A 27,391-nucleotide genomic window follows, 5' to 3' on the forward strand; every position below is an offset into this window, starting at 1 on the left:
AACAATGAGGCAAAGAGACAGAAGGAGAAATCCATCTTGCAAGCTCCAGCCTCTCCAAACACGCATTGGCTGAACATCAGCATAATTGTTTTTGAATGTAGGCGCTTACTAATTGGAACATTATATTATTATTCAGTGAAAAGAGACTGAATTAATGTTACCTCTGTGCATCACCCTGCGGGAGTGCATGTGTTCAACTGCACTGCATAACTGCACAAAATATTTCCACACCGTCCTTTCCGGGATTAACCGTTTCTGCTTTTTAAAATACTGTAGGAGGAAATAAATAAAAGATCAGTGAAAAAGCAACATATTTGACTTGTTCCTGGACTTGTGTTAGTCAGCTGCAGCTTGCTCATGACTTCCAGCTCTGCAGCAGCATGACTTTTCCTCTGATTAGCTTTTAACTCCTTCTCTCTGGACGTAAACTTCAATGCAGTTCACTAATTAACAACTATTATGAAAAATATGCTTAAATAGGTTTGACGTTTTTGAATGGACACCAATTATAATTAGCATTAATCTCCTTAATTACCTTGCAAAACATATTTACTGCCTCAAAACAACAAATGTCTCAAATATTTTGCCTTGAGTAACAAAAGATCATTAAAAAAATCTTGTAAACACTCATTATTGTACAGTCTATGAACAACAATAAGGTAATCGGTTTCCCTTTTTAAAAGATGGCCAGAGCGTCAAAGTACCCACACTTCTTCTGTGATCAGGTGGAATAATATATTCTATTTCATGCATAACAGTAATACTAAATGAACTGCACTATCTCTAGTGAGACAGAAAGACACTACTGATCCGGAGAAACACAGATCTGGAGAAATACCGTTTTGTGTGCATTTACGCAGTGCCAAGCAAAGCTGAGTCCAGATTCAATGGACCTCTGGGTGCCAATATTTCTCAAATAAAATAACCGTAAGCAGAGCTCACACAATGCGAAGGTATGACATATCTTCAACTACCCTTTTTCCATTTTGGAAACGCACAACAGCTGTGTACAGCACACACAAAGCGCGACCGTCTCCTCCAAGGCATCCCAAAATTGCACTGCTTCGGGTTATTGGTCCCTGACTCCTCATTGCTTCTTCCTGTGCTAGATACTGAGCCATTTCCTCATCCAGAGCATTAACAAAATACACCTGCAATACGCTTCCAGAGGTTTCAGATTTATCCTCATCCTTTGATATACAAGGTGTCATTAGATAACGACTATCTCTGAAACACTGCACACCTTCTAGCGTACTACAGCTGCATTTCTTTCGCATCGTACCCTGGAGAATTTCCAGCAGCAGCACACAAGAGCAAGAATAAAGGAAGGGAATCGGTTGTTGCCCCTTTCTGCATCTTGTGCTTTTTCCTCTCAGTGCAGACATCTGACGTCCGCTGTCACATTTCATGCTTTATGTGAAATGCTGTTACCGGTTCGTGTTTGACTCAAGTAACGGCAAATTTTCTTTTGCAGATCAGCTGTGAAGGGGCACAACCCTGCAATTCCCCAGGCAGCAAATCTGACAGATTGCAACAGTTTCAACCCAAAACTTGATAGAGAGCACTGAGGAATTACAGAGGGTGAGGGATAAAGTGTTATATACACAATAAAATTATCTAATTCTCATTAAAGTACTTAAGAGTGGATATGCAGGACCACAAGTGATAATTTTCTAAATGTCATGTCCAATAAGATCCGCCTGACATTTACAAGAGAGTCCCAGCTCTCCAGTGGGTTATCCCGCAGCACTCCCTTACAGCAGCTTTACAGTTCCTCATAAATAATGCAGGCACCCGGGGCGTGACAAAGACAGCCCCTGTTTTTATCACTCTCGCACCTTCAGTGTTGTTACCACTGTTCCTACCGCATCGCTGAAACTGAAAATCCTCACATAAGCTTAAATTGCCAAGGGACGGGGGTGGCGCGGGGGTGACGCGGAGGGGCAGGCAGGCAAACTCCACGTCTGCAGTTAATACTATATTTGGGAGGAGACTTTTGTTCCCTCTTGATTAAGGTGCTGGTTTTTTTTTCTCTCTCTATTAAAAAAAAAAAAAAACGGAATTCCAAGATTTGCACCAATGGAAAAACATCATTTACACGACCTTGAAAAAGCTAGTGCATCTTCTCCATGCCTGCAATAAACACGTGGGAAAACACGGCAGACGGGAGCGCTGGCAGAGAGAACACGAGTTACAGTGCTGTTCAAGTTACCAATCTAAGAATCCACAAATTATGTTTTGGAAAATGTAACTCCTATTTATAATGACATAAAAAAAGTGATTTTAAGAAAATTAAACTATCAATCTTGATAGATAAATTAACGTATTTATCAGTAGGAAAAGTTTAAACTAAAAACTGTAAATGATCAAAGAAAAAAGGCAAGTTATTTTATCTGATGCTATCTAACAAGTATGTAGATAAAACTTCTTATAAACTAAGATTTAAAAGAGAAGCAAAGCACTCACCCATGACAGATGATCACAGCCCTAACTCCTGCTCTCACAACCCACACTTTTACTGCATCTTTAACTGCAACTACAAAAAGCGTGAGATAAACTGCAAGTTTCCCAGGATCTGCTGGGAAAGGGTACAACATAAAAGAAGCCACAAGAAAAGAGTGACACATAAAAATACGCTGAGCTCTCCCCAGGCAGACGGACAAGCTCTGTCCTCACAGCCCTCGGTGAGCACAACCAAGACCGTGACGCCCGCGGTCACTGCGCATTCGAAGCGGCGGCACCAGCCCACGCGCACAGCTTTGGTCACCGCCGGCTCGTCCCCTGGGCTCGGGGCAGACCCGGCCATCGCTCCTGCTATTGAGCGGCTGTGGAGGGAGGCTGCACCTGGGAATTTCGGGGCTCTCCCAAGGAACAGCTCTGCCAACTGCCTGCTCCCAGCTCGCTCGCCCAGGGGGACTCTCCTGTGAGACGGAGCAGATTTTCATGGATACTGTAAATTCAGCCGCTGACTATGGACTAAATGGGTAACTTGTTTGACAGCCTTTGGCCTAGTGCCTCATAGCTCTGCTGGCAAAGAAAACAAATCTGTTAATAAGATATTTTAACTGTGACAACAAGGAGGAGGAGAACTTTCCAAACATTCATTTATGATAATTACAGAATAATGATGGCAAAAAACCAGGTAAAACATGGAGAGAAGGTTGAGAGTGCTAACAAACATGATATAACACATCTGTTCTCACAGGGGATGTATGTCTAAAGATTAACATGTCAAAGAAAATATAAAAGCAGGTGGTAACAGCTTAACTAAAGCTGGTTTGCAGCAATACAAGTATTCCTAAGAGCAACATAAGAGAAGAAGAAGCACTTGAAACATTTTCTCAAACCTGAATTCCCATTGCAAAGAAAGTCAAGACACTTTCTTGAATGTCTTCAGAGTGGCAGGCAGGCTATGCGAACAGTGAATCTAACAATAATTAACCATCCCCATCAATCACAGACTAGATAAATCAGCCTTGCAAACAACACACATGTCCTACCAAATCACACAGAGTCCCTTCCGAAGCAGCGACCTGAAGCAAGTGGCATAGCCCGGCACACTTAAAACGCCACCAGACACTTCGGTCCAGGCTCTGGAAGCACCCTGCGGAGGTCCAAAACCGCAAGAGGAGAATAAAAGTGTTTCTGGCACGGACATGCTTGCCCCCACCGCCTCCTGACTCTGCCTAATCCTGAAGGTCTGTAGCACCCTGAGAACTGACACATTCTTACCTTAATCATCTGAGAGAGGTCACCAGCATCGGCCAGTTCCAGGACAATGTTAAGTTCATTGTCTTCAATAAAAGAATCCAAATACTTAATTATATTGGGGTGGTTCAGTTGCTGCAGACAGAGGGAATGCAAGAAGAAAATTTATAACGCTGTAGTAACGACAACTCCAAGACACAATACCGGTATCATTTTCATAATCATTACGCAAAACAGTTCATTACAGGGACAACTATAAACTGTGCTCTGGGTTATTACAGATCAAAATCCGGTAAGAAACATTATTTATTGCAAGCACAGAATAATAAAATTGTCTTGAGTACAGAGCAATACGGCCCAAAACAGGGTGAAACTGCTTTTAAATATTTAGTGAGTTTACAAGAGAAAAGGCTATGTCCTGAAAGAAACTTTGTTAAGCAAGAACTGATTTTTCCTCCCATTAAATATAAACAAAAAAACCTCAACTGTTGATTACAGTAATCCCTAAGATCTCTTTGTCCCTTAGAATAAGAACAGAATTCAACTAAAACCCTGATGGACCAAATTGCATACGTCAGTCTATTTTCCTGATTATTTCTGCCTGCATCAGCACTAATTACTTTTCTCTTTTCAGTACAGCTTTTTCTTATATTCACAACTGGTTGGGTTTTCTTCGCCTCCTCCTAAAAAATTTGCATTTTCTCAGGTTGTTGTGCTTTACTCACAGGACTAAATTAAGAAACAGGATCAACAAATTAAAATTTCCGGTTTAATATTTTATGTCTGAATTTCTTAAAGTGGAAAACTGTAATTACTTACGAGATAATGCAGTATCTAGATCTCTCTGCTCACTCTCTTGCTCATTTTGCATTAGATTATCTTACTCTGCTCTTAGAAATGCACTACATTTAGAAACTCCTAAAGTGAGCATTTCATGAACAGCTGTGACTCAACCTGCCGATTGCAGGGGTTGCACAGCCAAAAGAAACACTGCTATGATCCATCACACTAACGGCTGCTCTCTGCATGCACGTTGGGGGACAGATCCTCCTCGCAATGCCCCTACCCCAGCGCGTCAGCCTTAACGGGGTCCATGTGCAGCATCAGAAGAACATTCCCACAAGACCAATCCTTAAATAAATAAATAAATTGATATCATAGGCCACTATTTCTGTTGAAATTTCTTTTGAATGTCTGCTCTCAGTTACACAAATCAAAGATCAACTTCCAGCCAAAAAAAGCACCAGAAGCAGAACAACCTGACACCTAACGCACATCGGGGCGCCCTTGTCCTCCATCCTCACATGTGCCGTCGGCACGCTGCTCTTGCGGAGTCAGGCCTGACCCTATGCCTCGGGAAGCTTGAGCAAACAGGCCTTCTCCTAACCCTCGGCATCACGTCAGTGCACACACAACATCAAACTATGGCAGCTGCAACAGGGAACGAAGCCTGCACACCTCTGCAGAGCTGGAACAAAACCCAGCTTCCTCAGGCTCACGCATTGCTTAACTGATGTAAGGATTTTAAACATATTTTTTGTGAGAGAGTGTGTACACACTTTTTACTGATGGTTTGTATTAATCTGAAGAAACTCAGTAGATGTAAAGAGGGATGTTTGTTCTATTCCGATGAAGTTGCATAAAATTAAAAGCAAACAAGCGAAACGCCCATGCCACCACGCCAACATCTGCGATCGCTCTTTTGCTGAGCAGATCTGCGAGGACTCCCGCCGCGGCAGACGTTGAGCAGAGGGACGGGTGCTGTAGAAGCCTTACTAGACTCTTCCCTGCTGGAAAGCACTGCAGACTGCCCATGACCTTGCTGGGGTGGGAAGGCAGATGAATTGTAGGAAAAACACACACATTTCACTAACTGATGAACTCTGTTTTCCCACAACAGCCAGGCAGACCACTACGGATAAGCCAAACTTCTCCACTCCCCTTTTGTTGATCTTATTTTCAATACATACACTGACTCTGGGCTTATTTTCACAACTATCGCATTTGTCTGTGGCATGGAAAAGACTGTCTGGAATTTCTTTTGCCAGAAGGAGAGTATACTCACTGTCACAAATCCTTAAATGCACAAAATATGACAAACACTTTATCTCGGGTTAATGACATTTCCTGTTTCGTTAATGCATCCTGGAAGTTCGACGCAGTTAACGCCTGATGGGTATGCACAGCGGCACTGCCAGCAAGAGGCACGCGGCAGGGTAAGCCATCTCAAAACGAGCAGGTGTGTGTGCTGGCAGCCCAAATGCTGGTTACAGCCACGTTACTGAGCTGCTTTACCTCAACCTTTTAGCCAGAGTTACACCAAACGTAATACAGATTTTTGTCCGACTTTTGTTAAATCTTGAATAATTATAATTAATTTAGAAATCACACCCGCCCCCCCTTTGTTTCCACGGTCACACAGAAGTCTCTGATCAAAAAAGACATAGTATTATTTTGACAGGGATGGACTACAGCAGGTCTGTGTAATTCCTTCTCAAATTCCTCAATGGTCTACATTAAAAATAAAAACAACAAAGAAAGAAAAGCTCTTACAGCAATTTGTTTTAGTGAACTACAGGCAGTATTAAGAAATGCATCCCCTTTGCACCTGCAATACAACACGGTTCATCAAACGGACTTAACGTACTCCAGCTTCGGATTCCCTGGATGGTGCTACACAACTGTTCAAGCGGGAAGATTTGTTGACATTCAACAATAAATAATAATTAAACTGCCCGCACAACAATGTTTTGCATAATAAACAGCATGTTAGGATGTTTCTGTAGACTGTCAGCAACTATTCCTGCTCCTCCTCTTACCCTCAATAAATGAATTTACTAGAACATTTCCTAGTCTTCTATAAAATGCTGCACAAAATAATACAATTTTATCAACCCTATTTTTAGCCCAGTGTATTGTATGTTCTGTCACAACTCAGCCACTCCACTAGCCCACGTATCTGGCCTCCTGGTGAGCTTTACACAGGAGGAGAAGGTGCCTCTGGCCATCCCACACGGGTGGACGGGAGCTGACCTTCTGGAGCTTCCTGTCATCATGGGAACTTTATTTCCATTTTCCTCCGGTTCTAATGAATTTGCACATTCTGCTCTGAATAAATTCTGTGCAAGTTTATGCACCTTCCATAACCAGAGTTCAAGACAAAACTGCTTAGATTACCTAGAATCCAAAACCAACACCAACTCTCTTCCCGAATGTTAACGCTGGCGTTATTTTTCTCCGTGACTGTTAAGCAACTGGATCACGTTCACACTAACTGCTGTCTCCATGTTCATCCTGCACGCCTTCGCTACAGTCTAGCGGACTCAAGCTTTGTCCACAATTGCATGAATATAAATTGTCAATTTAAATAGAAATATCTAAAATCACAATTACAAAATGTATTATTTAATACCTTAAAAATTAAATTTGACTAGCTAAACTAAAATTTTAGCCTTCTACCACCTGTTGCATTCACTTAAAAAAGATATTTAAAGCACAATGCATATGTATTTTCTAACAATATTTTAAAATAAATTACTGAGATGGAAAAAAATATCACTAGTTGGTTTAATCACAAAAAACGACACTCCAGTTTCAGCCTTTATCTAAACTACCATTTTTCATGTGTGATATGTATACATATACATACACAACATGTACATGTAATATTGTTTTCCCATTTATCAAGCTCATTAATTAGCTTATTTTAAAGTCACAAACAAATCAAAACATATAAAGGGCAGAATCTACATGTGCCTCTGAAAGAGGAGCACTCCTGGGTTTTTTAGCGACAGAAAGATTTTTAATAGGTTCCTTAGACCATAGGCAGAAAACTCAATAAAATTAAGCTTTAAAACAAAAAAAACCCCAAAACTCTTGCATCACGTAGGCATTCTAGCTTGCAAAAGAAAGCACAGTCTATAAAGATCATTGTGTGCTGTATAAGCCCTATTTCCCGTAACAGGCAAATAACTGTTGCCAACCAGAAAACAATTTTGTTCTCAAAACAAAAAATGGAAAAAGTAATTGTAAAAATTCTTACCTTTAAGAGGTCAATTTCTTTAATGCAATCTTGCCTAGCCTTGGCATCCATCATTTCAAAAATCTTCAAAGGTAAAAATGTAGAAGATGAAAATGAAACAACAACAAAAAAAGAATTTCCTATTTTAACAAGAAATTGGTCTTTCCTCCCCCAATCTGTCCAGCCTCTACAGTAATGAGTACGCACACAATCCCCAGATCAAAGAAGAATCAATGCTTTCCTTATTCTGAAACCACTAAAGGGCTAGCAGTAGGGTAAAATTAATTTTAAAGCCTGTAGGCAATATTCTAAGCAGCACCAAAAGATAGTTGTTTGTGAATTTGCTGTTGTGATTTTTAAAACATATTCAACTTCAGTTGCTATTAAATTCACACAGTAAATAAAAGATAAAATGTTTATTTTTTTCTTTTAAACATAGATAAAGCTTCCACTGATTTCTCTGTAATAATTATCGATAATATTGAGCGTTAATATTCTGTAATAATCAGAATAAGTTACTAGAAACAGGAGTTTAAAGACTCTGTTGAAGGGTTAAAGGTAAGTTTATTCAAATAAAATGCTGTTCTGAACACTGCACAATACTTTAAGCCAAGTTACAAATCTATACTGCTTGCATGAGAGTTTTTCAGAAATTCTTCTAAAACTCCATCAGCACGTGCAGGCATTTTCCCCTCTCGTGTTCTTGTGTTCTCACGATTCATCCGTGTCGGGATGGCAGGATCCTAGCTGTATGACTATGGCCATCAGGGTCTCGTTCTTTCACTGACATTTCACAATAATTTAGTGGACCTTTTCCATAAAGTAAAAAGTGATATTAAAAATAAATATTAAATTAATTCTGGTACTGCTGCTTAATTCTGATTTAGAAACACAAACCCACTCCAAGATGACAAAGGATACTGACCATGCAATGCAAATGCACTGCACAAATGGAAACAGGGTCCCACCCGGGATACACGGGTGTACGGAGAAGACAGCCACGGAGGGTACAACCGCGGGGCAGGCAGGGGCGCGGTGAGCCCACCTGGCCTCTCATATCCGGATGTAAACTGGGCACCAAGAAACTAACCTGACTTAATCGCTACTGGTAAAACTTCTCTGAGACCTTCAGAAGCATTATTCTTTACTCCTTATCTTGAAATAAAAAAAAGCTAAAAAGTCAATGAAATAAGACCTCTAAACCCTGATTGAATAAAATAAGAAAGCAGAGTGCTGGGGTTTTTTAAATGCAAAAATACCCAACCAGATCATCCAGTGCTCTCAAAGCTTAAACCCTCAATTTATAACCCACTTTTATTGCATTATTACTGCTGACAAAAGAACACTGAAAGCAATATCTGACTCAATCTGTGTAGATGCTTAAACATTCCCACTCTACTTGCTGAATAGTAAGACTTCGAACTTCAGTGCTCACCTGAACTTTCTTTAGTGCCACAGGTTTTCTGTCCAGAAGACAAGTTGCTCTGTAAACTTCGCTGAATTGTCCTCGCCCAATCTTTTTCTCAATCTGAAAATCTGCCAACGTGCAGCGATATGGGTACGACGTTAAATGCCTCTGTTCAAGTCAAAAGAAATGAAATCAATGAACTGGGAAAGCGATGCAAAAACATGAACTTGCACTTCCAAACTATCATCTTTATTACTGCAAACTGGCACATTCCATGACTAATCATATCGTGAGGATAAATTCCTCACGGTGAGGACTGCCCAGCAAGAAAGATAGAGAAATCTGGTGTTGATTTGGTGTAGAACGGACATCAGAACCGTCTGGCTTTCCTCTTTCCACCTTCAATTTTCTTTGCCCACTTTAGACAACGCTGTACCAGACCAGTCGCAATATAAAACCGCAGCATACAGCCCCAAGCACACACACACACAACAGCAGAGACTTGTGTAGAAATTTTAACCAAACCATAAAACTAGTAACAGCTACCAAAAATGTACAGAACAGAGTTAAGATTGCCAAATGTGCACACCCTCTTGCTCTCCTTTCTGATGGTCAAGAATTTAATCTAGGCTGATCAGCCTATCGATAATTCCGACCATAAATGCATTAATTCATAGAATGACAGAAGGGTTTGGGTTGGAAGGGAGCATTAAAGCCCACCCAGTCCAACCCCCCTGCCAGGAGCAGGGACATCTCCAACCAGATCAGGTTGCTCACAGCCCCGGCCAACCTGGCCTGGAACGTTTCCAGGGATGGGGCATCCACCGCCTCTCTGGGCAACCTGGGCCAGTGCTCCACCACCCTCAGTGTAAAAAACATTTCCCTGATGTCCAGTCTGAATCTGCCTCCTTCTATTTTAAAACCATTCCCCCTCGTCCTGTCACACCAGGCCCTGCTGAAGAGTCTCTCCCCGTCTTCCCTGCAGCCCCCTTTGGGCACTGGGAGCCACTCTCAGCTCTCCCCGGAGCCTCCTCTTCTCCAGGCTGAACAGCCCCAGCTCTCAGCCTGGCCTCACAGCAGAGCTGCTCCAGCCCTCTCAGCATCTGCGTGGCCTCCTCTGGACTAGCTCCAATGATTCCTAGTAAATGTAGCAGTAACATAGGCTGAATTAAGTTAAATGACTTTTTTAAAAAGGAAATAAAGTCCTGCCTTCCATGTAAGTAACTAATCCGTCCCAAACAACTGCCTCCCGAGTTACACACCCTCTCATCAACTTTGCCTGCCGGTGTCACTTGGGAGATGCTGACACCTCCTTCTGCGTCGTCTCAGGTAAATACCCAGCCAGGCAGGTAGACGTGGCATAGGATTACCGAGACAGAGCAAGGACTACATACTCCATGGATTAGGAATTGCTCCCTAGTGCCATTCCACTCCCTTCTGTAATTAACATGACTGCTAACCAATGTTTAAAAAAGAAATTATGACAATTAGTTACTTAAAGTTGCCATGCTCGGCCAGGTAGAATATTTTTAAGCTTCAGCATCCTGAGCCATTTTAGAGTTCCCATCAAAAACCACCACAAAGCAATCAGACAAGTACACAACCAAACTGGGGGGAGGGTTTCTCTGTTTCTCTGTTTACAGCCGAATCTTTAGCAGACAACTCCAGCACAAGCGTCCAGGGAGGGCAGGCCAGGAGGGTGGGGTGTTCTAGGGAGATAACTATTGCTCCTGCTGCCATTTCCCAACCTGGAGGGGTGGGGCTAGAAGTAAGATTTTAAATGCAGGTAAAGCTTTCACTCCAGCATCTTCTGCCAGCACTACATACAAGACAGTGTGAGTGTATATATTTATTTATACAAGTAAGTAAGTTTGGACTTAATTTCTTTACAACAGAAATAAAAAAGACTACTATTCAACAATCAAAAGTATCAAACAGACATTTGAAAAAGATTCCGTATTTCAACGTGTCTGTGCAACTCTGAATTACAATCACAGTTACTTAGCGGAGGTTTCATAAACAAAGTTGTAAAATTCAATGTTTTTAAGAAAACTCACCAATAAAGTCCCCTAAATAGAAATTTCTGACCCACAAACTGCATTAATCAACCAAGGCAAGCTATTTTGAAAAAAGTCACCTTTACAGCATCTTTATCACAACAGATGCAGGAGAAATCCCCACAAATTGCTCTACTGCAGGCATACTCAAGAAAAAAAAGATTACATTTTATGAAAGCTGATCATACAGAGATGCAGATCACAAACTAGACAGTGAAAAGACTACCAGGTCTTTTTGCTGTCATCTGTCCCCTCATCTCTCTGGCAGCGAAAGGCTGTTCGTTGCTGGAGCTTGCCCAGCACTTCCACACCACTGCCCTGTGTCAGCTGCCGAGAACTCGGTGAGGATCAAGCTCTGCAGTTATGAAAACAGAGGGCTGTTGCAAAACTGAAAAGCTTAGACAGTTATGAACTCCAGAGAAGACAAAAATGCAATTCCATCATGTTGACCCAATGCCTGCTAATTCAAGTAGGCACATAACTGGAAATTTAACTCTGGGCCATCACGATCATCAGCTTTCCCAGTTTAAGTTCCCTAAAAGAGCAAATCCACTCGTTTTCAGATGAAGTGACACCCTGAGTAATTATTTTTGAAGTGTTAAGGCCAAAGGTAATTTTTTCCATCTATCACCATGAGTATTTGAATAGTCTCATACTATGAGAGATGGTTTTCATTTCTCTAAGCTAAAGATGACACAATAAAAAAATTGTAATTCATGAAAAATAACCTACACAAGTAAGAAGGCTGCATTAGAACGTGCAGTTATTCACGAAGGTAAGTCACACGGAAACAGGAAGCTAATTCCATCAAGCATTTCCTGTGAACAGCTCAGGGAGCCTTTCCCTTTTGAGACCACTTCAGTCTCCCCTACTCGGAAACGCTGCCACCCACCTCACCACGCAGCCAGCACTGGCTGCGATCGGAGCTCGTGTTAGCAAGCAAAGGAAGGCTACCCTCAGTACTTGTGCTGTGCTTGAGTTATCCTGCAATTACAAGCCATAACAGAGCAAAATAAAAATTAAAATGAAGATTCAGGATTGGTTTCTCTACATTTTGCAGTGTATGCTGTACAATAAAATGGGAGCATCCTTTCAGTGATGAGCGGAAAGGTAGCCCATGGGGCCTCGGGTAAACAGCTGCTTTATTATTTACATACATTCCCCTTTCAGTTAGTAAATCATCAACAAAGTAACACAACATGGGTTGAAACTAGACAAGCAAATATTCAAGGTAATCATTCCCTCTAGTTTTTTCAGTTTAAACTGGTTGCAACCTCTTTGTGCAGGGATTTGGTATGCAGTAATACACATCAATATCCATTGCAGTAACACAGGAATACTCATCTCATTCCTGGGAGCGTTAACAAAACATTAGTTTATGTGCATTTTTTGTGTGACGAAATCACCAGAAGAATGTCTGGACACAAGGATTTGTTTAACTGGGCTGGGAACTAACCAGGAACAGCTCCATTTCCCGATTCTTTTTCGTAGGAGCTACTAAGCAAATTAATTCAGTTGCCCAGTCAAATCGCTTTACCCAGCCAAAACAAAGGTGTCAGTATATAAAAATACAAAATACTTTGTCCTAATTAAAGAACAGAAAGGAATCAAAACATTTCCTTAACTGTGAACTTGCCCCTCCTGAGTCACGCTCTTCTTGAGTAGCAAGAAAAAGCCTGAGCAAAAGCTTTTCTCCCTTGGAGTTAACATTCAGGATAGAGGCTGCAATTCTAACAAGATTTTATGAGGCAACTACCACAAAACTTTCTTTGTAAGGAAGATTTCCATGCTGCAATCAAGAATGGTATCAGTTTGCCCTTCATAAATCATTAAATTGTGTGTTTAAACCAAGAGTGTTTCAGTGTCAATTAATATTTTAAGCACATGCCAAGAAACATCTCGCAACTTCTTAACTCGAAAATATAAATAAACGTGAGGCAAGTGTGTGGGCGTCCTAACCACTTTCCCATGGTTAGCACACAAAGTCTGCTCGCCGTGCCGGAGCTAGCGCCGGGCGATGACTGGACACCTTAGCTGATGTGTTCTGGCATCCTCCAGGACTACAGCTGCACATTTACATATGCAATGACCTAGATTTGCATTTGCTATCACAACCTATCAGACCTAATTAAAGTAATGGAGCTTTCATACGGGCTAGAAGAAGTTTGATTACAGAATAAGCGAGAGAGCATGCTCAGGTCAGACCCAACCACACCGGAAAGCTCCCCATTGACTACAGCAGTCGGCTTTCCCCTACCTCTGCTCAAAATTAACCTGCTGCTATTCTTCACTGTACTTAAACATAAGCAGGTGACTCTTCTAAATACTGTTACAAGGACACGTTTAGAATACCCAAGAAACATCTACCTCTCATCCCTACAGGCTGGCCTTCTTCACTATTTCAGAACTTTCGACAAGGGGAACTCTTTTTTTTTTTTTTTTTTCCCCCAAAACCTTCCACATTTAACCACTACATAAAGCTGTCAAATAACCAATATCTATTCATTCAAATCAATAACGATCATTATTCCGCAAATCTCAGAGTTTTCATATACAGATATAAATTGTGTGTAAAATTACATACCATCATAATCTTCAAACCTGTTAATCAGAAATAGATTTTCTCATTTTCAGGACAGATTTGGGCTCAGTGAAGGGTTCAGGTTTGCATGAACACAGGAAAATCAAGACACTATCTCTACAGAACAGGTTTCAGGGTCAATGATGGAGCTTAAATAAAAAAAACAAACAAACAAAAAAAAAACACCCCCCCCAAAAAAAAAAAAAAAAAACCCCACAAAAAAAAAAAAAGGAAAAAGGGAAAAAAATACCACCGTGTGCCCCCCCCCCCAACCCCGGACCTCTAGGACACTATAAAAATTGGGCTGTTGGCACACTTCTGTTCCCAGAGCAGCTGTAGGAAGGGAACAGTCTGGGAAGAACTAGTTTTGAGACAAAGGCTGTTCTCTTTATCCACACAATGAAGTCTCATTCTTCTACTACTGCATTAAAAAAAAAAAAAAAAAAAAAAGCCAAATATTAAAGTCAATTAATTCCTCACTCAAATAAAGAGGCTATTCATTTTTAAGAAGAAACGCAGAGATTATTCCAAGAACAAGCTATTCTAGACAGCATCTTTGGCATATATGTTCTCTTTTAGATGTAATCACTGATGCGAGAGCAAAAATTTCAAAGCTGGCAAAAGTACGCGACGACAGCCCTCATCACAGTACTTAACAGAGAACTTGCCAGAACTTTCAGCCTCAAATTTTGAGTATTTATGAGACTTTCTGCAAAACAGAATTAATAAGGCTTTATCATATTAAAAAAAAATCTAATTAAATAAAAAAATTCAGCTGTATTATCTTGTATGCACCCGAACAGATATGCTGCAAGGATAAAAAACTTAATTAAAAATTATTAGGAGTCTCTATATAACAGATCATAAAGCGACCCAGGCAGATATGGAGGAAGAAAGAAAAGTTCCTTGCTACATACTTGCTCATGGTGGTAGATGTAGTTTCTATGTGTGCTTCCGCATTTTCAGGGATGTGTGTTACGGAAGCACGTGAGCAGAGGCGAGACTGAGCATGCAAGAGTACAAACATGCCAAAATTTACAACTAGAGATTTGACACAATTTCCCCCAAATCTGTCATACACTGCTACAACTACGTGCAGGCGGGACAGTTACATAATCTGAACTGAATTTTTATGTTTTTTAAATGAGTAGCTGTACAGGTCAGATTTTGTATTTTCAAATAAGGAATAATAAGAAAAAAAATTGTTCTGTAGAAAGACTTTCAATCTCCAGAACAATTAATGTTTGGCCAATATATTTACCTCTTTGTAATTATTTAAGAGCTGGGAAAAATCTGAACAGTGCTGAACAAACTGTCCAAGCAGCCTTTCCTGCAGCCTCTAACCCGGCGCTTCAGGCAAAGGAGAGGACCGAGAGACGGAAGACAAAAATATCAGTAAAATACTCATTTGCTGCAGAGCAGTGCCTGTATGACTGCTTCTCCCACATGCACGGGAAAAAAAAGTAAGACTGAATGAGCTGAAAAAAGGGGAATGTTCTCTGCTAATTGCACAATATATAAACCCAGAGTGCTAATGTTAATTAATAATAAAGTCAGTTGATTTACTGCTGATTGGCATGTGGAAACCCAGCACTAGTCATCATTCTGCACAAATGGCTACCAGGTCACGAGACATTTTGACTATTCATAATCAACCTAAAAATTGTTACAGATTGGTTCACCAACAGTTAAAAAGTCAGACACTACAATCTTCAGATGCCAATAAAAGCATCTTTCTTGTAAAGCCATGAAATGAAATATTTTTTAGAAGAGTAAAAACATACTCGCCCAATTAATTTTCTGAAATCTCATTAAAAAATTTAGCCCGACTAAGTCATACACTTCTGACCTGAATTTTAATTATCTTTACACTGGATATACTTTTTTTCTGATATTTGCAACGCATCATTAATTTTAAAGCAATGGTTTCCTTGCGTCTAAAGAGCATACTTCATCTGAATGACATTTACCGTAAACTAATTTCACCTTTAAAAGACATCTGCGGTGGTAGACGGGGAAGCTTCAGCCCCTCCAGTTGAACACATCCACATTATACACAATGATTTACTATCAACATCAGTGTTTCAAACCTCTTTATGATGTCCCAAATTATACACCCATCTCCATTCCATAATGCCTACTTGAAAAGAATTTTGCATACTTTGAGGTTGAAATTCAGTGTGAATTTATGAGAACACATTAGAACAGATTGATTAAAAAAAGAACTTCTGAGCTCACAAGAGATGAGGAAACTTAAAATATGGATTATCCTTCAAACAGGTAGTCAAGTAATTATTGAAGAGTACATCAGGTTTTTCAATTTGCAGCTTCAAAACTAGACTACGCAGTCATCATAAAATATCCTTAACCTGACCTGCTACCTAGAATTTAAAGTTTGTCAGAGAACTTGGCTTGAGTGTCACAGTTCTGACATCCCTATCAGCAGATATTTGTATCAGACTACGACAAGGAAAGAGAAATAGCAGCTTTAAAACAGCCGACCAAAGCGACACTCACAAAGAAATTAACATTAACACAGAAATAATCCAAGCACTTCAGAAAATGGTAAATCGCAGAGTCTTTGCTGCTAGGTGACCAGTTCAAATCTACCTACAGTTCGCAGACCAAAATGAATGCACCACAAAGAGCTCTGCTGCTCAGCTGCGCGAGTACATAAAAGGGCTGTTTAAAAGTGAGTTATTATGTTGATATAGTAGGAAAACTAAGTCAAAAATAATAGCTCTATTTTTACATCACTGATTTACTCCTAAATAACTTTTATTGCTTACTGCTATTAACACCAAGTAATCTAGAAGCTTACGTAATCGACACTTTCACTCTGGAACATCACTAGACAATGTTCCTTCTCTTGCTGAGAAACTTCACCAGAGTGATGCTGGGCAGGTAAGGGAGCCAGCAGCTAAACTGTGATTTTATTGAGCCTTTTTTATATTTATAGATTCACTTATTCTATTTAGAAAACCTCTAAATATGAAGCGTTACTCAAAAGTGTCATCTTATTACTAAACTACAGCAGTTAAGACAGAAAGAACAGCCTGATACACTTATCATAGCTCTACAGGAACTAGTTATGAAACAGGAATAACACTTCTGTCAGAACAAAAGGAAAAAAAAGCTTAGGAAGCAGAGTAATTACGGGAAAAGGTTCTACTAGAGGAGCACACTGCTGCTCTGGCCATTTTGGGGGTGACACAGCAGTTCTGAAAGATCTGGAAGAATGAGAGAGCCATTCCACACAAGAAACTTTCCTCATTTGAGACTCTAAAAGCTCAAATTCTGTTTGTCTTTTTTTTCTGCTTAAGCTTTTATCCCTGCCATGCATGACATTTCTTGTCTTACAAGTCTGGTCAATTTTTCCTTCCCAAACCTCTCTTTCACAAGCCATTATACAGCATGTCTGCATTACTTAGATCTTCAGAAGAAAGAAATGATGTCATTTTAGATTCTTCCAGGTAATAGGTACCAGAAAATTGAAAATGATACATAATTATGTTTCTCCAAAATGGAGAACCAGAAATATGTGATAGAAAATTATATCATGCCATCAATGTAAGGTAGTCTGCCCTGTAAAGACTACAATTTTTTAAATTTCTAAACTAAGTTTTCTGAAGAGAAGCATTTTTTTTTTCTCTGGCAGACTATATATTTTTGTTACTCAGATTTTTTTTTTTCTTAATTAATTTTAACAGCAAAACCAAAAGAAAGTCTTTCTGCAATCCTAATTCCAAACAAGATCATTCTCAGAACAGTTAATTCACTCACAGACCTCCACTAACACAACCTGGATATGAACAGAGTCGAGGGGAGGTTTCACTGAACAATGACCATACAGCAAAATGAGCCCACTCAGCATCAGCATAACAGCGGAACATAGATTATTAGCTACTAATTACACTTAACTATGTCATTACAAATTCTAACACGTGCTCCAAGATGCCATGAATGTATCTGCTGCACAGGAACACTTCCTAATCTTGTTCATGAAATAATTACAGGGGCTCTATCCTGCCAAATGAGGCAGTAATTAACCCTAATTGCTCAAAATGCAACTGGCTAATTCTAGGAGATTAATCAAGGGGATTCAATTATTATTAAATGACTTAATATGACAAATTGCTACATTAGGAGAGGGGGGCTTTGTTCCATTCAACATTACTTTCCCAGCAGTGCTGCATAAGATGCATTCGTCGTTGTACTCTATGTGTAGGCAACTTTGGGTTTTTGCAAATCCTATGCTCTGTTTACTCCTTAAAATATGTATAGGTAAAACTTAACTGCTCTGATAAACAAGCAGGCTAAAAAAGGCAAGCAGCCAGCATTCACAAAATACAAGTTTCATAATTACAGTGAAGGTATCAACCTTACTTTGAAACCAGGTCTAACCCTCGTTTTAGCCCACTTCTGCAGCAAAGCAGGGAAGAGAGAGATTGCTTTTCTTTGGCCTTTTCTTCAAGGAATCAAAGAGAAGAGAAAGCCAACACAGTACTATGTTCTCATAAGATGATTTTAAAATACTTGCTTTAAGCAAAATTCAAAGTATTTCCTTTTTCTCTTATTATCATAAAAAAAACCGAGATTCAGGAAACTCTGGCTGGCTGGCAGAATCCCAAACTGGATATACCCTAAAACTGCTATAACCACATTATAAACAAAGGAAGGGAGGGGGGGAAAAAAAACAACCAAACAAAACAAACCAACAAGGCTAGATGCCAAGAAATCTACAGACCTTTATAAAAGAAAAGGAAGAAAGCAGAGCAAGAGAAAGATTGAAGAGATACACGCACTTACCTGAGGATCATGCTGATATTCCTGCCCTGGCAGCTTGCAAAGAGGGTTGTTCTGGTCCCCTAGATGATGCGGGTGGTTGTGCTGCCCTTCCATGGTATCATACCAAACTCTGCCTCACAGTTCTGCTGGAGTTAAAAGAAAGAGGGGAGAGAGAAGTCTCATCACTGTCCATCAAGTGCTGAAAGCAAGAAACTCCTTCTAGGGGTGTGCCTACATGTGGTTGCACATCAAGACAGCAAGAACTGATTCCTTCCCTCAAAGGGCTTGGTTCCAGCAAGAACTTGGTTCCAGCAATCAGCAAGAACCGATTCCTCCCCCTTCTTCCCTCGAATTGACTCACGCAGCCAATTCGCAAAGAAAGCAAACCCCTGCCTACCACCAGTCCTGCGGGAGCTCAGTCCATCAGGGACAGACCAGAACACACCCGCTGCCACCTGCAAGCTGGAAAGACACAGCAACAGGTCAAAGCTACCCTAGCTCTCCTGAGATTACAAAACAAAATACCGATATCCCAAATATTACTGGTGTCATTTCAAAACAACCAACACAGAAGAAAAGGGGTTTATTTGGCCAGTGGCTTTGTTACCTACAAAAGGCACTGCTTTTGTCAACCGTAACAGCAGGTAGTGCCACCTCCCCTAGAACTGGTGAACCGAGATGATCCCCGATGGTATCGGACCTTTAGTGGACAATTCAAGAAAGGTTAGCACATTTCCGTTTGTAAAACAAAAGTGACAAAAGTCCCACCAGACAGTTGTACCTTTCTTTGGCCGGGGACAACCTAAAGCTGTACCTTTACACACCCCTCCTTCCCCACTCCCAAATCAAAAGTTTTCATGCAGGTTGGTAAGCCACAGGAAGCAGTAGCTAGAAATCATATTGGATTCAACGAGATCAAACTACTATTCCGGGAACAAACAAACAAGGGAAAATTCCATTAATGAGTTTGTTGCCGTTTTACACGCAGCAATTACTAAGCACGGTTGTCCCACAGAATCTCCTACAAAATTACAGAACCTAAAAGCATGTGGTGCGGAAGAGAATCTAGAAAAAGTCATCAGATACAGAGCTTACTGTAAGGAGGCAAAAATAAATTCACCATCACTGTTCACAACAATCCTTCATTTTCATTCTAAAATTGCCCTTCACCCTACAGAGACCAATTCAGTCTGCCCTCCCCCTTTCAGTGCAAAGACCTCATTTGTGAAGTTTTCATTTACAACACAAAACAAAATTTAACCTTCATTTATGCTGGCAGCACAGCTGGCGCAGAGCTGTGAAATCCAGCACCTCTAACATAAAACTTCTGCACATCCCATCCTGGGTCTAACTTGAATCAAATTATACAGTATGACAAGATCAGTTTTATTTGAGCAGTATTATAAAACCAAGCAAAAGCTTGTGGGTAACAGGAAGGAAGAAGAGAGACAAATACTTGGGTGAGAGGGCTCAGAGAAGAGGTTATAATCAACCGTAACACAAGCCAATTAGAAGGAATTGGAAGTGTGGTAGTCAGTTTTCATTTTTTAGCATTTAGAAAAGAGAGAGAAAAAAAAAAAAAGAAATTGAGAAGTTAAATTCCCACAATGGTCGAATGAGGCAGAAGAACTTATTTCCCAAACGGGAAGTACCAGACTTGTCACTGCTTCAGTAGGATGCTGGACACTGGAAAACACCACCCAAGTCCAACCACAGCAGCATGGGTACGACTGCTCATCGCAACTGTGCGGAAACACCGCATTCCTCCGAGAGCGTGTGTACAACTGCACTGCCTCAGCATCAGGACAGGACCCTGCCCACCAACCCCAGCCGTGACGCCCAGACCACTCGAAGCAGTTTCCCCACTTTCCCTCCACAAGGTCACTCCTGGCAGAGGCAAGGCTCATCCAGATGCTGCGGTTTCCAGGCCAGCACGACACTATAATCTGCAATGACAGCCTGCTCACCTTCAAAAACCATCCTGTGAAGTTGGAGAGAGCTGCCCGTCAGGCAGCTGAGACATTCCTAGTGCTGGAACAACAATGTGATCCCAAATTAGCCAACCCTCCTCTGACACAGCTCTGCACGGAGTTCAGGCACGCTGTAGTAAACAGTAACAGGGCAGTTACGGGCTTTTCGCTGAGAGCCTGCCAGACACACCTTCTGTTTGCAGAAGCAGAAGAGACCAGGCATACAGGTATTTTCTAGCCCTCCTAGGAAACAAAAACCATACTTGAATCATTAGTGTCACCGTATCTGAGCCCGACTCGGGGACAAACCCTGGTAATTTTTTTCAGCTATTCAGGAGACACAGAGTGGCTCACAGTGCTTCTTGCTCCACGCCAGGTCTGGGGTCAGACTAGAGCCCCAAGAGCGAAGCTAGTCCTAAAAGCACATTCACAGCATGTATACAACACTAACGCCCTTTCCTCACAAAGATTCGTACGCAGGTTTTTTGGAGCTTATTTAATAATGTTATTCATAGCTAGTTATTCATTATCCACACACGCTCGAGGTAATACGTCATTTAGAGTCACATTTTTGCTGTCCTTAGCAGCGACTAAAAGTGTAAGGATGACAAGGGAAGATTTAGTGGCCAACACAACCATTTTCAGTAACTCATTTCCAGAGTTTTGGCAAGTATTCACTCAGCGAAAGAGCACAACCTGACCTCATTAGTGTATTAATAGTGCATGCCTGGCACTCGGGCAGTGACTAACTCTTAATTTAAAATACAAAGGTATTTTAAATATTTGGGGGAGTGGGGGAGAAAATATGATGCAGAAGAATTTCTGTAGCAAGTTGTCCTTGGTTCTTTTAACAGTTGTCAGTGAAACAAGCCTTTAGCTCTGGCAGATCTTTCCCAACACCAGCTACCATAACACAAGCGCTCTGGTCATTGGGAAAAAAGCAGAGAAAAGGCTCCTCGTTTCCTAAGCAAATGAACTCTCACTCTAACAAATGCTCACGTGAGAGTCAGAGTACCTGCTGCAGATAAACAGGCTAACGCATGGGTTGCTCTCAACACAAACAGATTTTTTCAACTTGGTACTATAAAACTCCAGTGGGAGAAGGATAATCGCTACTAGTATGGAGAAGTTTGATTTTAAGATTCCTCCAACATCAGGCATCTGTAGGTTTATTAATAACCAGGTGAACATTTAAAAAAATAAAAATGTGTCTCTTGATAGCAACATTAAACTGCCCTATGAAATGTCTACCTTACATTACACTGCCAGAACTATCTTAATTATTTTATTATTCACTATTCGAAGAAAGGCTATTTACTTGAAAGAAGAACATAACACATGTTTTTTCTCTTCTAAGCACAGAGAAAACACTGCTAGGGATTGCAGGCTACTGACAGCCTCACTTCTCGTCACTTATCTCCAAAGGAATTCAGAAATTTCACATTTACAGCCTTGAGATAAAAGGCATGTCCAGGCAGCGCCACGTGAAATGTCTGTAGTCTAACACTGATCAAACATCGTATCTACCGTGTCCTGCCTTCGGAAAGGACCACAGCTCAAACACAGAAAAGAGTTATTTCTGAATATGAGAACCCAAGTAATCTGATCGTACAGAAATCTGGGACATTCCTAAGAGAACCGCAACTTTCCAGCTGCCGTAAGGCAACTCAAGGTGCGATTACCTACCGCGCGGGATTAGACAACAGGAAGGCAATTAAGAGCTCAGCACAGCCTGGCTGCCGCGAGGACGTACGGGAATGCACGAGGCAGAGTATTTGGGTTTGGCCACTGTTAGTTCAAAGCGCTACAGCTGGAAGCAAAGGAAGGAGTAAGAACAAAATATCAGCTTTGAAAAGAGATATGGCACAGCTCACATGACAGCAGCTCTGGCCCGCTGACACCTACGGGACAGCGTGTCCTGCCCCAAGCTGTCAGCCCGGCTATTCTGGGCTGTGGGCAAGCACATGCTGTGGGCAGACTGGAAGGGGGATCCCCGGGACGGGGCTTCACAGAGGGGCTTCAAGTAGCAGCCAACAACGCAAAAGCACTTCATTATGTCAAAAAAGGGACACTGATTGCCTGGAGTCATCATTCTACAAAATTCTGTGAGGTTTTTGAGATTCTTCTCTTTAGAAAAGTCTAACTGCAAAACAAACATCGCAATTACATTTCTGAACACAAAAATGTTGAGCAGAGAACATGACAGTGTCCGACACAATTCTAAGGGACTTTCGCCCCCGTTCCAGACACTTGTGCTCTCCTGAGGAAGTGACCACGCTCTGAGCTACATTTTACCAACCCTGAAGTTAGCCCGGACATCAGCTGCAACATGTTAGACAGGAGTCATTCCAGACCGCTGAAGAAAACCATAACACGAGAGACGTTTAAAACTGTTTAGTCACCCCTTATCCCATCCTCCATTCAGGCTAAATAATCTGTGCATTAAGTAAGCTATCTCATGGAATCCAAAAATTGCCATGAAACTCTCACTTGTAATTAGCATAAACACTTGAACGAGACACAGCATGCCGAAAGCTGTACCTTCACTCCTTTGAAAAGGAACGATCTTTTCAAAGTTACTTGAACGGGTTATAAACTCCCACCTCACTCAGGCTATACGGGTACCTCATGTACTGTTTCTACGTACGGCATCTTGTGCCTGTTAAATACACTGCAGGAAAAAGGCTGAACTACAGCCTTTCAGCTTCGTTAAAGCATGTACTGCCTCATTAACTGATGTCAATATTAACAGGTAATTTAATTTTCCTTTAATCATTTTTTAAAGTGGCAATCTTAAATGTCAACACTTAATTCACTGACATCTAGAACCAGCCGCCATCATATCTAAACCAAAGTTAGCTCTCCCCACCTCAGCCGTTGACCTGCAGAAGCGGGATACACACCTCCAGGCGTTTTTCAGGATGGGACTCCACTAACAACTGGACCAAGATCAACAAATTTACTTCCCATGTCATCTCTTAGCAACAGTATCATTGACACAGTATAGCACCAAAGAAATCAAATAGGGAAGAACCTCAACACAAAACCCAGTAGTGACAACAGCACTCCAGATTTGGGCTCAACTCCTTATTATCACGGGGGGGGGGCGGGTAGAGGGAGGAGTAGCTGCACACAAATAATTGAAGATTTTATAAATCTGTTTAAACAGTCAAAGACAGGAGTAGGTAGTAAGACCAGAGGTCTTCGAATAAGCTCTCTTAACACGGGCATGGTTTTACTTGACATTGTTCTAGCTCTGCACTTTCACTTCTCAAGTGACAAGCTTCTCATTACCACTTCCAAATTTCCCACAAAGCTTTGCAGTGCCAAACAGTTTCAGATGGGGTCTTGACCATGACAATAAATTAAAACATTTTTAAATTGCATGAAGCATCACATGTCTTTCCAGAAAGTGATAAAAGACCAGGATCACCATTTGTGAAAGGCTTTACAAGAACCACCTAACAGCTTTCCAGAATTACTATGCGTGCGCACATCTCTCATTCACCTAGGCCCCAAAAACACACGCCTCAAAAACCCCCACACACAAAAGCAAAGACTGCACGCAATTCATAAAATCTCTTGCAGCATTTTACAGCTTTTGAAGACAGACTTCCACCCTATTTTAATAAAACCTGGAGCATTTACCTCTAGCTCTAGAATAGTACTCAACTGTTTTGGGAACTACACACTAAAAAAGAAAACAAGCAGCAGCAATTGGGTTCCAGTCCTGGAGAGAGAAACAGGCAAGCGGAGCTGATACCATCTTTGTGCCCGCTGGTAAACGAAATGCAGGGAGGAAGATTCCACCAAAGCTCTGCTGATAGCACATTACTTTCAGGATATTCCAGCCAAGCTGCATTAGGGATGCATCACAATTGTTCTGGTATTTAGGGTCAATTTTAATCAGCCAGACAAGTTCCATACTACTTGGCTTGGCTGCCAACCAATGTAATAACTTTTACTACAGCAAAAGCGTCAGCAGTTCAGGTTACTTCCCAATACTGGAGTTTACGATCATTCAACAGTAGCAAATCAGTTACCTGCTACATGTGTCATCTCTGCTTCACAATGACAGACACGGGCTCGCTTCCCTCTGCGCCAACCACAAAAGTACACTTATCATACCAGAATCAGAGGGAACTCTCATGAGTACAGAATCCACGGCTATTTCCAACTATTAAAATGCTGGTACTTACTGCATAGTGTAAATAAAGAGAGACAAATGTTGTCTTGGTAAAGCTTTCAACTTTTTAATACTGTCTAATAAAGACCATGACAGCACAGAGCCATACACAAAAAATGGCAGCTCCTTTACAACTGAATCGTGTGGGATTGTTTGCCTGTACCTGATTCACTAGGGGAAACAATTTCCAAAAACAATAGAAGGAAGTTAATATTTCCAATTAAACCAGAGGCCAACTTAAAATAAATAAATATTTGAGAAAATATAACTGAACTCAGCGTAGGGCGCTTCACTCCCCACAGATATCTCAGAAACATATCTCCAACTGTGCCAAAACTCCTGGGGAAAAAAAAGGAAAAAAAAAGAGAAGACCCCATCCACACCGTAACACGAGTGACTGGCATTATAGCCTTCAAGCGCCCTGTCACTTACTGCCACACTTCTGCAGGAACGTTATTACTGCAACAGTGCGTACAGGGGCAGTATTCACGGGTAACCTGGAGTTTTTACAAAGCAAGGGAAAATAAAAGCCCTGTTGTGCAGTCAGCTCCCCTAACACGTCCCAAGTTGCGCTTGCTCTTTGGGTACCTAACTGTCCTTAGGCCCCTCATCCCTCTGATGCCTGAATCAGTAGAAAGCAAAACAAAACACAAATCCCACCAAAACCCATGGTACCTTACAGGTACCTGACAGGTGGGATTCTCAGAGCAGAACAGCCCAGGGCACTTGGTAGCAAAGGCCAAGATGATTAGTTACGAGACACTCATTAAGGAGCAGAGCCTCATCAGCATCTTGGCGTTCAGTCTCACACACCCTACTGCCCCGGAGCAGCTCCTCTCAAACCGGCTTGGTGGAACAGCTGCGGCCAGTCTAATCGGGAATCACCATGTGTCTCCGGATGCCTGAAACTCAACTACAGGCCAGATTGTTTGCTCCCAGATGCACAATCAACATGATAGAACTGTGCACCTCAAAAGTAGACAGCAAAGCAGCAGTAAGAGCGCTCCGTGTTACAACCGTTTTCTGTACCAACACCCCTCACCTTCCCGCAAGACACGCCAGCTGCTTCCCTGTGCCCAGCGCTCGGCTCTGCTGCAGCCCACAGCACTGCGGGAGCCAGCAAACCCAAACACTCCAGCCACTGCTAACCCAGCCCTCAGCCAGGGACGCGGCAAGGGGTGGCATCGCACAGAGCAGCTCTTTCTGTAGGACATAATGGGGACTTCACAGTGAACGGTTTTGTAAATGCAGAACGAGCCACAGCAATTCCACCTCTCCCTAGTACTACCTCAACAAGTTTTCTGCAGAATAAACTAAAGTTTTCTACTTTTGCACAACTTCCTACTGAAAAAGCAACACAACTCCATCTCCAGGAGCCTCAGCATTCCTGGCTGTGAAGTGGGGGCAGCTGTGCTCTTCCAGGAAACATTACGGGGCTTTTTGTACCTCTGCGCTGCTCCAATGCCCTCAAATATCATGCAAGATAGATCTATGATTCTATGATTCTATATATATATATGCTTTTCCACTCAGTTACTATATCCCTCTCATATCCTCTTGCTAGACGGGGACTTAGGAGGGTGAGGCAAGCAGCTCTATTTGGGTACCTTGTGCAAAACAAACCAAAAAGGCAGGTCTTGCACAGCTCCAGAAATCCACGAGTTGTTTAAACACAGCCAAGTACATTACTTAAACTGCTGCACAAATTTTCATCTTTTAACGTATACAAAGTATTCAGATTAACGGTGAATAAGATCCGCCAGCGCACACAAAGCAGGCTCCTAGGTCAGCGGCTGACATCCGCAGCGGCCGCGCTGCCGGGGAGCCCCGGCTCGCCCACCTCCCCTCAGCCATCGGCATGCTATTGGCTGCAGGCGCCCCAAAGACTGGAGCAATGCAAACTATTTTACAAAATAAACACAACCACATCAGTAACGCTTTCTTCCTCTCTACTGCCCAATAATATTCTTCCTCTTGCTTGCTCATAAAATAAATCTGTCAGGATGCTGTATGAGATTACCTATATATTTAAATGATGATCTTGGCTTATGTTTACATTATCGCTGTGGTTCGGGTTACGTGCTGTGGGGAAGGCAGTCCAATCCTAGGAGAGTATTATTTCCCAGTGACTTTTATTGTCCATTATCTTACACCATTTCTGTCACAGCTATGATGTCTGGTAGGAATAGTTCACACCAGAAATATTTTTGTCGTTAGTATTCTCATTGCAATTTAGTCAGATCAACCTTTAAATCTCATCCATCATACTGAAGAGCTCTGGCAAAGCAAGCGCAGTAATATATGCTTCCGTGCAAAACCCAATTACAAGCTAGGTTAAAGCGCCTACCCCATTCCTTCTGCAGTGCAAGGTGACGGGAAATCCTGAGCATCCCTTGGTTTCTCACTCTCCCTTTTTGCTGGTGAAGTGCGTAACCCATTCATTACAGCAGACTGATTCTGTCTGGCACATGACAAACTTATTTGAACCTAACAATTAAACTTCTGACAGCGTTTCCAAAAGCAGAGAGTATTTACTGTAAATGCTTGACAATTTTTTCCTCTCTGCTCATCTCTCTCAACAGTCACCTCATGATGACTGGAAATTACCACAAGCAAATAGCAGTCTAACATCCAAAAACCCCTCATGTTAATGTGAAATGCACACCTGCCAA

General features: G+C 41.5%; 1 protein-coding gene across 2 annotated transcripts in view; it reads right to left on the bottom strand.

Annotated features, from left to right (window-relative positions):
* Nucleotides 1-27,391, bottom strand: part of NEK6 (NIMA related kinase 6) — a 65,119-nt gene that overhangs the window by 21,088 nt on the left and 16,640 nt on the right. The window contains exons 2-6 of one of the 2 annotated variants that reach the window (XM_086763482.1): nucleotides 18,585-18,709; nucleotides 9,165-9,305; nucleotides 7,751-7,813; nucleotides 3,733-3,843; nucleotides 162-270 (exon numbers count right to left, since the gene is read on the bottom strand). In XM_086763482.1, the coding sequence (XP_086619608.1) occupies nucleotides 162-270; nucleotides 3,733-3,843; nucleotides 7,751-7,813; nucleotides 9,165-9,305; nucleotides 18,585-18,677 (517 nt within the window). In that variant the 5' untranslated portion in view covers nucleotides 18,678-18,709. The remainder of the gene's footprint in view (nucleotides 1-161; nucleotides 271-3,732; nucleotides 3,844-7,750; nucleotides 7,814-9,164; nucleotides 9,306-18,584; nucleotides 18,710-27,391) is intronic. The other variant, XM_086763483.1, reaches the window with a different exon arrangement.

Source organism: Chlamydotis macqueenii, chromosome 20 (genome assembly GCF_036417535.1).
Source record: "Chlamydotis macqueenii isolate bChlMac1 chromosome 20, bChlMac1.mat, whole genome shotgun sequence".
NCBI lineage: Eukaryota > Metazoa > Chordata > Aves > Otidiformes > Otididae > Chlamydotis > Chlamydotis macqueenii.